At 41.5% G+C, this 18893-nt stretch overlaps 1 protein-coding gene across 7 annotated transcripts in view; it reads left to right on the top strand.

Moving 5' to 3' along the window:
* The window catches only part of NRAP (nebulin related anchoring protein), a 74421-nt gene that overhangs the window by 13502 nt on the left and 42026 nt on the right, over positions 1-18893 (top strand). For 4 of the 7 annotated variants that reach the window (XM_032609313.1, XM_032609314.1, XM_032609308.1 and 1 more), the window contains 10 exons: positions 17-121; positions 1436-1543; positions 2259-2363; positions 3149-3256; positions 3548-3652; positions 6760-6867; positions 7837-7953; positions 12795-12902; positions 13946-14050; positions 18191-18289. In XM_032609313.1, coding sequence (XP_032465204.1) covers positions 17-121; positions 1436-1543; positions 2259-2363; positions 3149-3256; positions 3548-3652; positions 6760-6867; positions 7837-7953; positions 12795-12902; positions 13946-14050; positions 18191-18289 — 1068 coding nt within the window. The remainder of the gene's footprint in view (positions 1-16; positions 122-1435; positions 1544-2258; positions 2364-3148; positions 3257-3547; positions 3653-6759; positions 6868-7836; positions 7954-12794; positions 12903-13945; positions 14051-18190; positions 18290-18893) is intronic. The other 3 variants (XM_032609312.1, XM_032609311.1, XM_032609309.1) reach the window with 3 other exon arrangements.

Raw genomic sequence — 18893 nt, 5'->3', positions numbered from 1 at the left:
TGTTTTTCCTCTATAGAGAGCCTATTGGACTGGATATGGGGAAGGGAATGCTTGGTGCCCAGGAGCTCTGCCAGACGCTGAAGTCGTAAGGATGGCTAAGGCTCAGAAGTCACTGGGTGAGGTAAGGGCCCTGGAAAGTTACTTTAGCAATTAGTTTGAATATTCCTTTATTTTAAGATTGTGGTAGACAGAATACTGGCCCTCCCCGAAAGATTCCCATGTCCTAATCCCTGGAACCTGCATACATGCTACTTTGCCTGGCCAAAGGGATGTTACAGATATGATTATGGTAAGGATTTTTCTTGTTTATTGAAGGATAGTTGATTTACAATGTTGTGTTAGTTTCTGACGTACAGCAAAGTGATTCAGTTATACATATGCATACGTTTATATGTATATACATATATTCTTTTTCAGATTCTTTTCCATATAATTTATTACAAGATATTGAATATAGTTCCCTGTGCTATACAGTAGGACCTTGTTGTTTATCTATTTTATATATTACTATATATATCTGCTAAACCCAAACTCCTAACTAAGGTAAGGATAGGAAGATTATCCTGGATTATTAGGGTGGACCAAATGTAACAAGAGTCCTTATAAGGAGGGAGGCAGGAGGGTCAGAGTCAGAGAAAAGATGATGTGACAACAGAAGCAGAGGTCAAAAGTGTTTGGGGCCATAAGCCAAGGAACGCAGGCAGCCTCCAGAAGCTGGAAAAGGCAAAGAAATGGATTCTCCACAAGAGCCTCCAAACGGAATCAGCCCTGATGCCCTATTTTAGGTTTCTGACCTGTAGCACCATAAGAGAGATCTTAGTAGGTTTGCATCGTAGAAAAGGCAATTTTAGCCCAGATTATGGAAATCCTTAGTGATGCGCACACATTACCCTCTAGTCCTCTCCATACACCCAGGGCACCTGCCCTTTGAAGAAACCACTCTGGAAAATATTGCTAGTCTTTAGTAACTTTTCTTTAGCAAATGGAAAGAAGACAACAGAAACACAATTTGCTAAGGTGGAAAACAGACCATCAGAGATACTCAAAAGTTAGGAGCAGAAAAGAGCAGACGTTTCACTCCCAGTGCTGTAGAACTGTCTCTAGTACCAGAAAGTCTTCTGCATAATAATTGCTGCATTATTATACAAGTCTTTGAGTTAAAGGGCATCCCTTGGGTTGTGCCAGGTTCCACATAGTTTAATATAAACATTGAAGGAGAAACCCTTTGACCTGGGAAATATGCTTTCTTCAGCCTTGAAGGTGTTATTTAAATCACCAAGTGAATGGCATTTTCGAATTTATTCCAGGTGACTGAAATATTTTCCAAGTATCTTATACATCCAATTGCATTGGTTCTGATGATGCTTGCTATTGCAGTTTTATTCATTCTCATTGGATTTCATATTGGTTCTCGTGCTGACATTGGTCTGACCAGCAGGAGTACACAGAAGACCATGAGGAACAGCGGGGCAAGGGCAGCTTTCCAGCCATGATCACACCTGCTCATCAAAGGGCCAAGATAGCCAACCAGCTGGCCAGCCACGTGAGTGTCTTACTGCTTATTCACCACTGATTACGCTAATGTTTGTCATTAGTGAACCCCCGGGATTGATTCAGATAAAATCCAAAAGGAGGGTGCTTTGGGGCAGTAGGTACCACTAGTGTGATATTATGGAGAAAACTATGTTTTTATCTTTTCCCTATCATTCACTCTCTGTGCCTTGTTTGGGCCACATCTATCACATGGAGAGAAGACCATGTAGCTCACCACAAGACTGGACCAAATAATTTCTTGTGGTGGCGTTAGCATTAAGGACACTGATTTTTATTAAGTGGATGGTGGAATCTCCTGAAGAGTAGCACAACTTGCTGGTTAAGAGCTCAGATTTTAGAGCTGGAATGTTGGGATTTGAACCCTGGCTTTCTCACTTAGTACCTGTGGGACCATGAGCCAATTACTTAACCTTTCTGTTCCTCAGCTGCTCTTCAGTAAAATGGGGAAAATCATAGTCTTGCCTTATGTGATTGTTATGGAGATGAATGAATATTTGTTAACGTTTAGAAGTTCCTGGCACTCTCTTGGACTTAACACATGAGCATTGATGCTTTTTGGAGAGGAGCCCGTAGAACAAACCAGAAAGACTTGCCATATGTTTGCGTTGAGTGTTGCCCGATGGTGTAGCTTCAGGACAGCTGCAAGGAGAGGTCCTACAAAGGCTGTTGGGTGTGACCTTGACTCTATGCTGTCCCCTCACCAGGTGGAGTACAAGAGAGGGCATGACGAACACATCTCCAGGTTCAGCACAGTGGTGGATACCCCTGAGCTTCTCCGGGCCAAGGCGGCGGGACAGCTTCAAAGTGATGTAAGAAATGATGGAGGCCAGATGCAGTGATTCTCGTTTAAGGTTCCCCATTCTTTCCTTACGTGGAGGAAGAGACAGGGAGAATGCAGGCGGCATCTCAATCCTGAGCGGGGGCCAGGAAGAACATTCTAAGGTCAAGGATGGTCAGGTCAGATTTGGCAGCTAGCACAGACCTTGCAAAAACTTTTCCTTAGAGAGAAAAGTTTACACGGTATTAGTAACAAACCAGGTATATCTGATTAATCTTAAATAAGTCTCTCCTTGTCACTGCAAACTGTAGAAGATCATTTCCGAAGAATTTCTTCCAGTTGCCTTTTCATAGCCCAGTTGCTCCACGGCATACTAAGACTGGGAACTTAGTATTGCTCTGAGTGGGAAGTTTAAGCACTTCCCACTTGAATCCAGGTTCAGCTTAACAAGTGGCTTCCACTTGACTTGGGTTGAGAAGCCTCTTTCATCTCCCAGACTTGACTGGCAGCTCCTCGAGGGCAGAAGCCTTGTTGCTCTGCCTGGCCTCACCCCCGGTACACAGCAGGTGCTCACAAGTATGTGTCGAATTCTACACTGAGCATCTCCACGTATCAGGCAGTGAGCTGGGTATTGGGAATAAAATGGTAAATGAGATACACAGGGTCCATCAAGCTCTAAGCCAACTACATTGCGTGAGAGCTGGGACGGGAGATGTGCAGGGCGCTATGGGAGCCCTGAGCAGGGCTTCTCAGTCAGATTGCCTGGGAGATGGTGGGATGGTGGCACGTGATTCTAAATTTGTTTTCCTTTTCCAGGTGAGATACACAGAGGACTATAAACAACAGAGAGGGAAAGGCAGTTTTCCTGCTATGACCACACCTGCTTATCAGATAGCCAGAAGAGCCAATGAGCTTGCAAGCGATGTAAGTGTCCAGGGCAATGTTTGCATGGTGGGGAGGGAAGCAGAAATTTACCTGGGCCTGGCGAGTCCAACTTCCTGTCTCCTTGTCTCCGTTTTTTTGCACCGTGGATACAGGAAGTCGCTTTCCTGCATAGTTTTCAATCAGTTTTACCAAGACAACGATCAGGCACTTTTATGTCTAAGACACATTCCCTAGATCCAAGCAGAAAAAAAACATTCCACAAGATATTCATTTTTACTGTTCTGACCCCTGTGCGTAAGAGGCTAACTTTTATCCTTCCCCTTCAAATAGGTGAGGTACCATCAACAATATCAAAGAGAAACGAAGGGAATGGCTGGTCCAGCTGCTGGAGCTGAGGACACATTGACAAAGGAATATGTGGACCAGTATGGACAGGTACGTGATAAAATGACGTCCTGCGAGACCCTTTTCGATGGTCATTTCTCAGTTTGGCAGCCCTCTAGCCTGTGACACAGCCTATGACCATTTAATCAGGGGTTGGGCTGTGATTTTTCTTTGCCCTATTTGTGGAAGGTGGAATTTCCAAGCCTGAAAGTAGCAAACAAACAATTACACAGGGCTCAACTTGACTCACTTAGGAAAACAGATTCTAAGCACTTTTTCTTTCCTTTTTTAAAAATAAAGGACCTGTATCAAAATGGTGGGCTTGCCAGGAATAAAGCATCCTCATCTATTCATTGAAGAAAAGTCCCAAGGACGACGACTAGCTGTGTTTAACCTGTCACTGCATAGGCACAAAAGGGATCAAAATGCATGTCTTGAAAAATAGTGAGCACTTGACTGAGTAGCAGCATTCATTTTCTTAGAAAATGAATTTCTCGTCTAGGTTGCTAAATAAAGCAATATGCCAGAGAAAGTAACCCTTTTTCTCAATTTCACTTTTTAAATGAGCTGCATCTTGGCAGGATGTAAAAAGGTTGAGTGACAATTGCAGCTAATTTTATTTGCACGTCCCTCTGATTTTCTGGTACTAGACAGGTGTTGTAGGGGAAAAAGGGAACATTATTTTTTCATGGTTGTAAGTTAAAGAATGTTGGAAGACCAAGCGTGTGGCCGGAAGGGTGCATTCAGTGGGCTTGGGTGATATTTCTTTCTTAATTTGACAGTTGTTTAAACTTTTTGGCACTGGGTAGACTTTACAACCTATGTGACATTCAATATACATAATTTATAAAAGGAAACAAATAACTTATTTCTCTTCCTCAGAAAACCAAGTTGCTTATGTTGGGGATATATTCATGTGAAACTTAAAATGCACGTGAAGATAGGTTTTGACCCTTTTGCAAATGTCTATCTGAGCAAAAATGTTTGGCTTTGAATTTAAAAGGCCATTTTATTAAATTTCACGATAAGTCAGTTAAATGGTCTCTCAGTGCTTAAAACTCAATGAAAATACGTTTTTATTGGTTTCATGTTGTAAATATGTTGTTTAGAATGCTCAGGACAACTTTTAAAAGTCAGTTTAAAAAATATTTGGCTTCCATATTTAGCAAAAAGTATTTTGTTCTAAATTTGGACTATCCTATCTGCCACTAGTTGTGACACACGCATATCATTTCATGTGTGTATCTGGACCTGTCTATACACAGCGATGAAATGTAACTTCGTAGTACCATAGTGGAACCTTGATTATTAGGACATTTTGATTGAAGTTTCCAATCATGATAATGACAAATACAAGAATCAAAGTGGGTGTCATTCGATAGCACTGCCAGCAGCTGTCAGTCAAGAGGACTCCGTATCCTGTGGCATTTCACTGTGATTTACTGTGACTCACCAGGGCGAGAGTAGGAGGGAGTGATAGAGAAGCAGGCGGACAGTCAGATACACTATAAATATCTGTAGTGCCTAAAAGACCAAGCAATTCATTCTTCTTTTTGTTTTTAAATAAATTTATTTTATTTATTTATTTTTGGCTGCGTTGGGTCTTCGCTGCTGCGCGCGGGCTTTCTCTAGTTGCGGGGAGCGGGGGCTACTCTTCGTTGCGGTGCGCGGGCTTCTCGTTGTGGTGGCTCCTCTTGTTGCGGAGCATGGGCTGTAGGTGTGCAGCCTTCAGTAGTTGTAGCTCGCGGGCTCTAGAGCGCAGGCTCAGTAGTTGTGGCGCACGGGCTTAGTTGATGCACGGCATGTGGGATCCTCCCGGTCCAGGGCTCGAACCCCTGTCCCCTGCATTGGCAGGCGGATTCTTAACCACTGTGCCACCAGGGAAGTCCCCATTTTTCTTTTTAATGAGTAGCTTTTTACGTTAATGGACTATACCGTGTAATCTATTATTTGTAACCTGTCAACTCCCCAATAGGATTAAGGGTCTCAAAAAGATTTACATACACAATATATATTCACATAAGCACAGAAGTTAAAATGAAGCTACAAGCCAACTCCAAACCGTAAAGCAGAATGGGCAAAAGGAGGTTACCAAAGAATTTGAGAGTCTTTGTTGTTATTATCTTTTTCACTTACTACGTTTGGCCCAGAACATTCTGGCAGCCAAGCATAAAGGAGCACTCAGGCTAAACAGTTGTCATTATTGGATGAAAAGGAAGCCTGGACATTCTAATTTGACCCAACTATTTCATTTAAGAGAGTATGTGTGCTGGACTCTGAACCGTGATGCTGGAGCAGGGAAGGCCCCTGCTTTGGAGGAGGCCGGAGAGAGATGGAGTCATGAGCCCAAGGGGGCACACTAAGGGCTGTTCCAGATTTGTGGGAACACAGATGAGGAAGCAGCTGATTCTGCCTGGGGTGGGGCTGGGAGTGAGGGAGGAGTTCCCTGGAGAGAAGGTAGCATCTGACGGAGTCTTGAAGTACCTCTGGTTGCTGGGGAAGTTTTACACTAGTAACGTGATGACAGTCCCGTGAGAGAGAAGGTTCTCCTTTGTGGGAGAGCCTGGGTGATGGGAGGAGGAGGAAGGAAGAAATTAAGACTCAGATTGTTAATACTTAGTCTGAAATATATATTTGGTCCCAGCTGAGATCGTCTTATTGCAGTGTGAAGTCTTTTCAGCCAAATTACAAAACTTCAAATAGTTACATAATATCTCTTTCTTGGTAAATGAAATGAATCCATCACTGCGGGAGACAGTATGTGGAATATCAAGGTGTCTTTGCATAGATCTGCTAAGGGGCCTGAGAACGGTGGCATTCGAGACTACTGGAAGACAGAAGGACTTTCCAGGTGTCATTTAAGAAATGAATACTGCAAAATACATGAGCCTAGGAGACTCACAGAGTATCTTGATTTGTCTGACGGAAATGATGATGCTAACGATAACAGTTACCATTTATTTAGTGCTGACTGTGTGCTGCGTCTACCTCTAGTGTCTACCACCTTAACGACCACGCGCTACTGCTCTTAGGGGTGATCACAGGAATTTCCAAGGTGGGCAGGCCTCCATGGGAACAGGCTGTAGGAGAGATCATTGCTAATCCCCCACCCATCCCAGGAGGGGAGCATTACTGATGAAACTTTTTGACTGACCCAGCAGGATTACTCAGTAGAGTACGGCGAGCGCAGAGGAAAGGGCAGCTTCCCGGCCATGATCACCCCGGCTTATCAGAATGCCAAGAAAGCCAACGAACTCGCTAGTGATGTAAGTGCCACATTGGGACGACCCACAGAGTCACGGAAGAAGGAGAAATGAGACTTTGAAGGCTGTGCTTACTGAAACCTACGTACAGTTCAATTTATCAGAGCTGAGTCAAAGCAGAATGTTAGCCCTCAATTCCCATCCAAATTCCCGACATCTGCATTTTTAGCTCATGCTGTTAGGTCACATTTATCTGCTTCAAAGGAGATTGACGTGGACACAAGCCACACAGCTTACTTGAAGCCAGCTGAAACAAGTGCACATACCGGCCCAGCTAGATAAGCTGGGGTTCGGAGAGTCTTTGCAAAATAACCCATCTTAGAAATTGAGCGCTTCAGAGGAATAGCTGATTAAAATAAACCGTATGATTATCAAACTCGGTGTAACCCAGTTGATAAAATGATTTTTATTTGCAGAATGTTAGCCGGTTGGCAGTCCTTGAAAGAGAAGCTATAATTAAACTTGGTAAAGTGACAAGCTCACTGCAGATCTTACACCAACTTGAACTTGGTCTATAATCAGAAGCCCAGCATCCATGTCATACCCCCTTTGCCCTTCTCCTTTACTTTGTTACTATTCAGTTATTACCCATTTCCTTAGAAGAGTGCACTTTGCCCTGAGAGGGGAAGTAAAGGACACATTCATCACTGGAGGCTGGATGAGAAATGATTGTTAAAACCAAGGGCAGAATGGGTTTTGGATTATACCTTTAGGTATGATCATTTTGAGACCTTTCTTCATGCAGAATTAGAATGTAAAGTGTAAAAAATGTGAAAGGGGGCAGTAAAATGTTAATATAAAAGGGACTAAGTGGTTTATGGACTTCAGTGGAGGAAAAACCCATGTGATTATTTTTTCCTCCAGAAAATTCTATTAAATAAATGTTGACATGAAATGTGAAGTAAGCGTGGAGTAACTTCTCTCATGGAGCATGAAAACAACAACTCCAGATGCTCTGTGTGCTTCTTTCAGATAAAATACAGGCAGGACTTCAATAAGATGAAGGGAGCCGCACATTATCATTCCCTCCCAGCCCAAGACAACTTGGTTCTTAAGCGGGCTCAGAGCGTGAACAAGCTTGTGAGTGAGGTACGTATGGGGACATTTTCACCTGTGTGCTGTCACCTCCTTTATCTCCGACAGACAGTGAAGGGGCGACCCAAGAATGAAAAGTTCCGTGTAACACCACATAAACTACACATGAGTTACCAGTTCCCAAAGAACTAATAGTCCGTAAAAAGCAATTCACAAGAGAGCCTAGGATCAAACTAATTAAATCCTTCTCTGATGGTTCAAAAGTTTCTTCCCAGAATTCTCACAGGGCTACAGATATTCCAGAGTTCCCAGCAATAGATTTCTAGTTGCCAGAATACTGGAGGAGACAAGCTTTATAACAATATGTCATTCTTATAGAGCGGAAAACAAAGATGGGAGCGTTTTGAACGTGGAACCTCCCTCATTCTCTCATTATTGTAGTCAGGTTTCTGAGAAGTTGTGTGTACCATGTGAATTCCCCTCGCCTTAGAGGCTGACCTGGCTGCCAGAGACTGTGTTTTGTTTGGCCTACCCAGTGGTTACGATTTTTATAATTGCTAAGACTGTTTGGCAAGGAAATCTCCCCTCTAGCTCCCCACATCCTTTTTAAGTCCTGGAGTTTCTTCATAGCAGCTTCTCTGTTTGCATTGCCTGTCGGGACCCTGCAGGCATTTGAGTTGTCAGCCTCTTGGCAGGCTATTCACAGGACTCACCTAGCAAGTTATCTGAAACTCAGAAAAGGATATGCAAATTTCCTAAAACATTTTTCTTCTCTAACCCCTAAGAGTCAGTCTTTTACCCCAACGTGTTCCTTAACCTGTGGTGCTCTAATTGCTCAGAATCACAAGGGTGACATTTCCTGGACCTCATCAGCAACCTCAGATACTTTGAAGTAGTAGATGGGTGCCGAGCCCTTGGAACCTGCATTTTAAACAAATATCCCACATGATTCTGATGCTGTAGGCCAGAGGTCAGCAAACTATGGCCTGAGTGCCAAATCCAGCCCGCAGCCTGTTTTTATAAATAAAGTTTTATTGAAACACATCATATTATCTCTGGCTGCTTTTGAGCTGCAAGAGTTGCTATAAAGATGGGATGTTCCGCGAAGGGGCAAATATTTTCCGTCTGGTCATTTACAGAAAAAGTTTGCTGAAACTTGCTTTTGACTCAGAGAACGTTAGATCTAGATGGGATCTTTGCAATCTCTAGGCCCTCGCTTTGTCATAGGCTTGGAAAAGTAAAGTGTCTTGTTCTGGTTCAGATAGACTTTTAGGGACAGAACTAGAACCAGACCGCTGATAATGTAGTTCTACCCAGGAATAACACTGTTACCATTTTGACCTCTTTCTATGTGAATATATCATAAACTAATATATGGATATAAAAACATACATTTGTAGAATTAGAATTCAACGTATATACAGTTTTGTGTTCTTTTAAAATTTTATATCGTATTGTAAGCATTACAATGCATCTTGCATACTTTATTTTTTTATTTATTTATTTTTTGTGGTATGCGGGCCTCTCACTGTTGTGGCCTCTCCCGTTGCGGAGCACAGGCTCCGGACGCGCAGGCTCAGCGGCCATGGCTCACGGGCCCAGCCGCTCCGCGGCATGTGGGATCTTCCCGGACCAGGGCACAGACCCGTGTCCCCTGCATCGGCAGGCGGACTCTCAACCACTGCGCCCCCAGGGAAGCCCGCATCTTGCATACTTTAAAAGTTATATTCCCACCAAATGTTTTATAAGATATGATAACAAGTTGCATTTCCTTTGGTAAGCGGTCACAAGGGAACCTTCCATTTCCTTTTGCTCTTACGTTTATCTAGTAAGACAAACCAGCCAGGCCTCTATTAATGGTAACCACCCTTCAGCTGCCTTCTCCAGCTACCTGGGATGACTTGGAGTCTATTTAGTACCTGTGGCCTCACACCTTATATCTAGCTACCCAGGGGAGCTCAACTAGCCATTTAAAATTAGAAGACACTTTGCATCTATGAGTGGTCTCATTTATTACACTCTTTTGTAAAGTAACTTTTTTGGTTAAATTCTACTTAAGTATACATACAGAGAAGTGCATATATCATAAGTGTACAACAGGAAGAATTTCCACAAGTGGACACGTCTGTATAATTAGCACCCAGATCAAGAAACAGGACATGACCAGAAGTCCAGACACCTGTCCCCAAGAGTATCCACAAAATGGTTTCTAAAACCATTTTGCCATTTTTTTGAGCTATGTGAAATCTTAAAGTATTTACTCTTGAAAGGGGCTGTATATTTTTAATATTCAGAACCAAACTGATTATTTATCACTATTTGAAAGGAAAACGCATATTGTTAACCTACAGTATCCTATGCCTGGTATTTTAAAATCTTGGGTTGAAAGTTTTCTAAAAATATCCCAAGTCGAGTCCTGGTGACATTTTCAAGAGTGACTTCGGGTTTGGTTCTCTTGTGCATCTGGTGTTTTGGTTTCCAAGGTGGAGTATAAGAAGGATCTGGAAAGTAGTAAAGGTCATAGTATCAACTACTGTGAAACACCTCAATGCAGGAATGTGAGCAAGATCTCAAAATTCACCAGTGGTTTGAGTTTATAATGCCTACACGTCTGTTTGGGCTTTTTTTTTTAACGACCTCAATTTCTAGGTCTCCTAAGAGACCAGTCTACGTGAATGTATCTGGGTGTCTTGGAGAAGCATGGCGTCTTAGGCACAAATACTATGAGTTTTGATAGAGATTGCCTGCTGGGGCTGGTCCATGGAGTGTTAAATCCCCTGGCATGCACCTGACCTTGAGCCCTCAGGACTGTACTTGTCCTCTTGCATCCTTCGTGTATAGTAGTATCTGGCTCCTACTGGTCAATGCTGGCGAGGGAGCCTGGCTGAGCATGCAACGTCCCCTCTCAACTTGACTTTGTGCTTCTTCAATTAGTACAAGATCTCAGTTAACCTGCACAGTCACCTAGGGAGCCAGGTGTTATTTCCCCATCTTACAGGTGAGCAGATATATGCTGGAGTGGCATTTGCAGATTTGGAAATTCTCAAAGTCTGGGGATGTATCCTTGAGAACATCAAGGACTAGTTTATATGATTTTACTTCTTTTTTTTTTTTTTGCCCTCATTTTTACTAATTCCAATTTTTTTCACAACTCACACACACACACTGTATTTTATTTTTACAAGAGATAAATAAACTGACACCAAGCATTGTAAATGGATGACCGCAACAAAAGCAGCAATGATTGCAATTACCAAACACGAAACACGCTCATACTATGTCATGATATTGACGTTCAGTCCAGTAATCCTCCACTGTAACGGCTCCTTTACTTTGCAGAGAAAATCGATTTGTATATTTTTTCCTCTGAGTCCTTGTGGGATTTTTTTTTATTCAAACAGAAAGTCACAAAAATTATAATCATCCTCATCAGTTCACTCAGTCCCATGTAATTAATTTTTTTCATCTTGATCTTTTGTTAGCACTTTTATGAATTCATCAGTTTTCCATTAGAGCTCTGAAAATGCTTATTCATTCAGTTCAGCAGTATAGTCAGTTACCAGAAACCTGTACTTGTCAGAGTCTTTTCCATGAATTCCTTGAAGATGAAACCCTTTTCTAGGAACATTTTTGCAAAAGCATGAGTACACCCAGAACTGTCTGTAAACGACAAAAGACTTAAAAATGACCACGGTTAAAGATTTGATGAAAGTTCGTAATAATGCAATTGACAAGGAAATTTAGTTATTTCTGAGATATACATTTTAAAGTAATAACTAGAATTATGACTTATAACATTATACCAGAACATATAAGTTTTTTAGAAATTTCATGTAATGTCTGAAACATTTATATTAACATATTTCCATACAAATAACCCAGAGAAAGTTTAGTATTAGTTGGTTTTTTTTATACTGCAGGTTCTTATTAGATTTTACTTCTGCTTAGCTGCTGCGTATAACAGTAGAATTTAAAATCACTTGGGACTTCGTGAGGCTCAGTAAGGAATGTCTTCTACATAAATACCATGGTTAAGAGCACCAGCTTTGGAGCTGACGGACCTGGCTCCACAATTAGCCAAGTGGCCGACTTCGGGCACGTTAAGTTCTTGGAGCCATTTTTCCCTCTGTAAAATGGGAATGATAATAATTCCTCCCTCCTCATAGAGCGCTTGTGAAGATTAACAGAGATGAGTAGAACTGTGTCTGATGCAGAGTAATAGTATTCTGTTGGAATACTCTCAGTGCCTGGAAACTCCATGGCCTCCCAGGGGAGGTGATTTTAATGTAGCTTCATTAGAAGCTACCCACCTTTTCTTATTTATGACTTCTTGTCCTCCTGTTTTGTTCTTTGTTTGGTAAGCTGCACTTGGGGCATAACATCGTTATTTCACATGGTTGCGGTAGTGACCAATGTGTCGTGTATAAGTCACAGATTTTGGCAAAGCTGGGGTTTTATTCCTCATGTATTTAGAACTGGAGGTAAGAGCATGCAGTGATGTGTACTAGCCCCCAGCATGGGGCTTGCATGCAGCCCCTGTACGATCAGTGCTTGTCCTTGGAAAGCTCCACACCTGTGCAATGGGTTTTCACATTGGAAAAATCTGGTATATTTACAACTGAAAATGTTAAAAAAAAAAAAAAATCAGGTCCGTTTTGTGCCGTCTGGGTGCATCAGATCTTATGTTTTCTTGTGTGCTTGTCTCACCCGAACTTCTTGAATTTTAAGTTATTTTTTTTTAAGTTTGTCTTATTTTTAATTCAGAGACACACTGAATACTTAAATAGGTTCCATTTAATCATTTATGTTTTGGATTAGTGCATTCAGGTGAGTAGTTTATCTTCAATGAGTTGGGGAGAGAATGCTTTTGTTGAAGGTTCTGTGTTCCCATGTAGAATAAATATAAAGAAGACTACCAGAACCACATGAGAGGCCACTATGAAGGAGTTGGGATGGACAGACGGATGCTCCATGCTCTGAAAGTTGGAAGCCTGGCAAGCAACGTGAGTCCTATTGTGAAGGGCCTGCAGGTCCTGGGGGTCTGTTGGTGTGGAGAGTGGTGGGGCACAAGGAATTCAGCCAATTCTTTTTCAACCTCCTTTTTAAAAACATCAGTGTTTTGTTGTGTAGAGATTGACCCAAGAGTTTGTAAATGTTAATCAGTGCAACCAAGGCGAGGTAAAAAAAATCTTTGAAAAATTTTAAAAGCTTCAATTTATTAAACGCAACTTTCTCTGCTTTGAAGAGTACTTAGATCTATTGTGATTGATCCAGTGTGAGAAAAACTTTCAGTTTCTGAGAGATAAAGAGAAATGGATGAGCATAATTCTCATGTGAAATGCTTCAGATTTCCAAAGCATTGCGATGTATTTAGAATTGGTTGGTTGGTTGGTTGATTGGTTCATTCATTCATTCAATCTTAGTGTTCATTGAAAACTTCCTGTATCCAGGCACTGCTCAAGATACTGGCATAACAAAATAGATCAGGACCCTCTTTTCCCAATAGCATGTGATCTATTCATCTCTCTTTGGCTTTGTCAATTCAGTTTACAGGTTTGCAAATGCCAAATTGTAAATCTTGGAGGTAAAGGACACTGAGAAGGAACTGATTTCATTATTAAAACATAAAAACATCAAAGTTCCTCTACTTGAGAATGTCAAATTTGACCTTTAAAATTTTTTTTAAATACTCTGAAGACTCTTGATTTTTCATTGATTTTCTGGGGGTTAGCCAAGAAGCTCTTTTGTTATATACTTGTCTGCAAATGCTTCTTTTTAACAAAAAATTACAAGGGGTTCCATGATTAATAAGAAATAAAATAAATGTGCTACAGATGACATTAACTAATTTTAGATTAATTAAGAAGAAGAATTCAAATTAATTAAAAACAAAAGTGTGAACATAATTTAATTTTCCTTAGAGGTGACGAAACTGAATTAATTTTGTTTCTGGTTATTTTTAAAAGATGCTTTCATGACATTCAAACAAGGTCAAAAGAGAGAGGGGACTAATTTCTCTTTTCTTGTTTTTTGCTTTGTGTTTCAGATTGCCTACAAGGCCAATTACAAACATAATGCTGTCGACTACAACTACCCAGCCACCCTTACTCCTTCCTATCAGACAACAATGAAACTGCTTCCCTTGAAAGACGTATGTCCTTTTCCAATCGTCCTTTCTGCTTTATTCCTGTCACTTCCCTCCAGTAGAGTGATTCTTTGTTTTGGCTGCTTTGGGTCTTCGTTGCTGTGCACGGGCTTTCTCTAGTTGCAGTGAGCGGGGTCTACTCTTCGTTGTGGTGAGCGGGCTTCTCATTGCTGTGGCTTCTCTTGTTGCGGAGCACGGGCTCTAGGCATTCAGGCTTCAGTAGTTGTGGCTCACGGGCTCTAGAACGCAGGCTCAGTAGTTGTGGCGCACAGGCTTAGTTGCTCCGCAGCATGTGGGATCTTCCAGGACCAGGGATCGAATCTGTGTCGCCTTCATCGGCAGGCGGATTCCTAGGGAATCCGAGCCACCAGGGAAGTCCCAGTGGAGTGATTCTTAGGCAGGAAGATGGAAAGAAACAAGATACAACAGTTCATAGGAGATGGAAGGGACTGAGAAAGGGGAACTCTTTTCTGATAGGAAGTCCATATATACACGTTTGGAAACTCTTAGATTTCCAACATAAGGCGGGGACAACTCTGGTTTCATCTTGAAAATATCCTAAGGTTCCATTTCACCTCTTAGAGTTTGGGGACTATGTCTGCTGCTGGGCACATTAAAGTAATTATTCCCTAACAATGATGATCTTTTTTTTTAAAGTTTTGGAGTGTGGTATGTTTAAGGACCAAAGGGAGTAAACTGAAATAGCTATAAGTTGAGAGGAAACGGTAACATTGACTTAAATTTTTTCCCCAGGAGCACTCGGGAAATATGTGTGGAATGATATGTATCACTAATTTATTACAGCAGTGATTTTATTTATCTATAGTTTGGCTTGTCTCCAATGAAATATGTATAATTAATTACATTCGTTGTTTTCTAATTATAAGAATTTTACTACATGTTTATTACAGAAAATTTAGATAATACAGAAATGTACAAAGAAAAAGGTAAATGTTATCTACTATTTTAAAAGTACATAAGGTGGTTTAGAACTGAGTTGGTATCATGGTTGTCAGTGAACGTTATCTCCAATCAATCAATAATTTAATGTATCATTCGACATGTTAATTGAATGCTCAGGGCTACTTTCCTTCACATTCCTTTGGGATCAGCACAGCTTCAGCAGCTGACTTGGGCTTTGCTATTGGTAGATCAGTCTCTGCATCTTTCCCTTTTGCTCAGAGTAGGAGCAGTGTCAGGTTCAGCTGGGCATCTCCGGCGTCTAACAGTTTACAGGACAAAGAAGGCCAATCGTTGGCAAATGATTGTTTGATGGGTGAAAGGGGCTTACCAAACGTGTGATAAGGCAGGGGATGGGAAGTAGAAGAATAGAAAGGGCCTACATTTTGCTTTTCCTTTTCCCAGAAAGTTTGCTCGAGTTGACTTATTCATTTCACCTTAATGAAATTCAAGGTCAAACTTGGCTACCAAAGCCAAGTTTCTCTTTTGGCTGCGTACGTTACCTGGGAAACTGGAGGGATCAAGTGCATCTTGTAAAATTTGAATGCCAATTTTCACAGTAGAATTCTAGAAAAAATGCTTCATGGCGCAAACAAAACAGAGCGCTCTACAATTTTGTATTCCCACCATAACGTGACTTGCTGTTACGTTTGTCTGTATAAGACCGTGGATCAAACCAGGCACCTGGACTATAGTCAGCTCCTGGGGAAGTCGGAGAGGTGAATTAAACTAGGCTGGATTAGAAATATTAATTGGAACCAGAAGTAGTTTCCACACTGGCAACCCATGAGCCAGATCCAGGCTGCAGAGGTATTTTGTTCGGCGACACGGTGTTGAAAAAAACTTGGTTTTGAAGCAATATGTAGAAATTGTGAGAGTTCACATAGGGACTGTGGTCCTAGTTCCTGCATGGCAGCAATTGCCTGGGAACGAGTGGCAGCTGCTTTTATCACCTTCATCTGCTTTATTTTCCCGGCTCCCGTGTGAATTTGAATTTACCACCCTTAATGAAGGGACTTTAGTATTCAGGGAGTTTGGGGAATCCATTTACAAGAAGATTTGTGGTCTCTATTTCTGTCTGGTAGTCTTAAAGGTGGTCAAGTAGCTCTGAATTTAAATAAACAAGCACAGGTCCTTCATTAGAGAGCATTCCCTTCAGATGGATTTTATAAACACTAATAGCATTAAAAATGAGACTCTACCCTCAGCAAAGGGACCTTTCAGAAAGTAGACTGAAGCAATGACCAAGCATCCGTGATGTTGCAAAGATATAATTAATCATGCAGAGTGTTAATTATGTCCTGCAGAGGAAAGTAATTGTACTCTGCAACATACTTAATGTAACATTATCAGGAAGGAACGTGCCATTTAAAAAATACAGTTTTGTGACATTTTATCGTGCATAATTCTGAATTCTAATAGACTCTATTATGAGATGATAATTTTCCCTCTAACTTAATGCATTAGGAAGCTACTGTAGTATAATCTCGTTAATGATTAACATTGAAATGACTTCATATTTCCTAGTTTTCTTAAATACCCCGTGTCCAAAGCTCAGAATGTGCCAAACCTTTTCTCCTTGAATCATTAACTAAAAAGCTTGAAGCAATGCTGTCCTTTTTCTCCAAATCCAACAAAAGAGTCTGTGGCCCAGTATCTGGAACACTCTGCTTTTCCTAGATCTTGTTCTAGAAGCTAATTTGTAAGTCTTTTTTTTTTTTTTTTTTCTAATTTGTCAGTCAGAATCCATTTCCCTCTCTAAACAAAGTTAGCTCTGGCTATAGGGAACACCTGGCCCATCTGTAAGATAACAAGTAACAGTTCCAAGCACACCAGCTTTGGCAAACCACATTTATAGTGGGTAGACTGGGAGCCACTTTGGGAGGCCAACTGCTGGGATTTAAAACCTAACTCTGACACTAGCTGGGTGACCTTGAGCAAGTCACTTCAGGTCTCTGTGCCTCAGTTTTCATGTTGTGAGGTAGGGATAATAACAGTGCCCACCCCACAGAGTGGTTGGGAAGATTAGATGCATCAGTATGTGTAAAGCACTTGAAATAGTGCCACGCACATAGTAAGTGCTATTTTTTAGCCATAATTATTATTAGCTGATGTTGGGACAGGCAAGAATGGAGTGAATACAAGGAAGAGATGCAGTATCAACTGGTCCTTGGGTCTGTTTCACTTGGGTCACTGGGTTTTAAAATATTGAACTATTTTTGAACCCATTACTATAATATTGAACCCATTTTCCAGCATTTAAAAAGTGTAAGAATTTACATAATAATATAGATTTCTGGTTTCTTTGGAGTAATTGGACTGTCTACTCTGAACCCCACTTTGATGCAGGATTACCATCTCCTAGAGCTGAGTGGTAGCTGCTGCCCTTCGCCCCAGTCCCCACCACTCCTTACTACTTCCCCAACAATGAGGCCAAACACTGACTAGTGCCAACCTAGTGCCATCCAGCTAGTGGTCTGTGACTCACTGAGGTGGGCTGTCACCCAGGGAGGTGACAGCAGTCAGATAGAATGGCAAAGACATCAGAGTCTAGTTTAGACAGACAGAAAACAGTAGGGAAATACAGTGCTGGCTGCAGTGCTACCCCTGTGAGGGCAGAGCCAGCTGCCAGAGGAGTATGGCCAGAGGCAGTAGGTGGAGGTGTGGACAGAGTTGGCAATAGCTAGTAGGGATGCAGGGAAGGGGTATGGAGGTCTTAGGCAGAAGCTAGGCCTAAAGAAGCTGCCACACTGTGTGGGATACTGGGAGAGGCCCTGGGCTTTGGACAATTAAACAGAGCCATGAAGACCGTGCATGGGGTGTTTGACGGTGATCTGACTGCTGCAAACAGAGAGAAAGCCTAATTGACTAAAGGGCCTAGACGGGAGCCTATAGGTTTTAAAACACCTTTCTCTGATTTAACGATGTGGATGAACACATTTTCCTCCATTCACCAGCCATTTAGTTGACCTCTTTTATGAGCTGCCTGTTCAAGTCACTCAGTCTTCAGTGGACTGTTTTTTCCATCTGTTGGCTTGGAGTGTCTTTTGGTCTCCAAATGGAATCTGATTCTTTCTCTGCTGATTTGAGAATCATGGCTCTGTAGGGCTGAGCGGGAGGGAGCTAAGTAAATCTTAGAGTAAAGTACAAATGACTTCTTGTGTCTCTTTGCCTCTTTTCACCCAGGTCAACTACAGGCAAAGCATTGACAAGCTGAAGTACAGCTCTGTGACCAACACCCCTCAGATTGTTCAAGCCAAAATCAACGCCCAGCAACTGAGTCATGTAAGTGACCTGCCTCTGCCCAGCTGGATATGGGGGACTTGTAATTGCTTTACAGGGTCTGGATATCTGGTTCCCCAAAGATTTGACTTTCATTGATGGTGACATGTGTCCTATTACAACCATGAGACGACTCTCTTTGATTTAAATGTTTTATTATACAAAATTTCAAATACATTCAAAAGTAGAAAGAATATCATAATGAATCACCAGGTACCCATCACTCAGCTCAACTACTATTAACTCATGGCCAGTCTTGCTTCTATATGCCCATCCACTTCCCCCCTCCATATTATTTTGAAGAAAATCTTAAGTATTGTATAATTTAATCTATAAATATTTTAGTACGAATCTCTAAAAGATATCAAGCTCCAAATAAGGTCCACACTTTGTGATTGGTTGATATGTCTTCAAGACTCTTTTCATCTTGAAGTTTTCCTCTTTATCACTTTTCTTTTCTTGCAAGTTGTTTGTTGAAGAACTTGAACTGTTTGTCCTATAACATTTCCCACATCTGAGCTTTGCTGACTGCATCCCATTGTGGACTTCATGTATTCCTCTGGCCTCCAAATGCCTGTAACATAGTAGTTGGATCTATAGGTTTGAT

Source organism: Phocoena sinus, chromosome 16 (genome assembly GCF_008692025.1).
Source record: "Phocoena sinus isolate mPhoSin1 chromosome 16, mPhoSin1.pri, whole genome shotgun sequence".
Taxonomy (NCBI): domain Eukaryota; kingdom Metazoa; phylum Chordata; class Mammalia; order Artiodactyla; family Phocoenidae; genus Phocoena; species Phocoena sinus.
The sequence above is the reverse complement of the archived record's forward strand: the minus strand, read 5'-3'. Positions and strand labels throughout refer to the sequence as shown.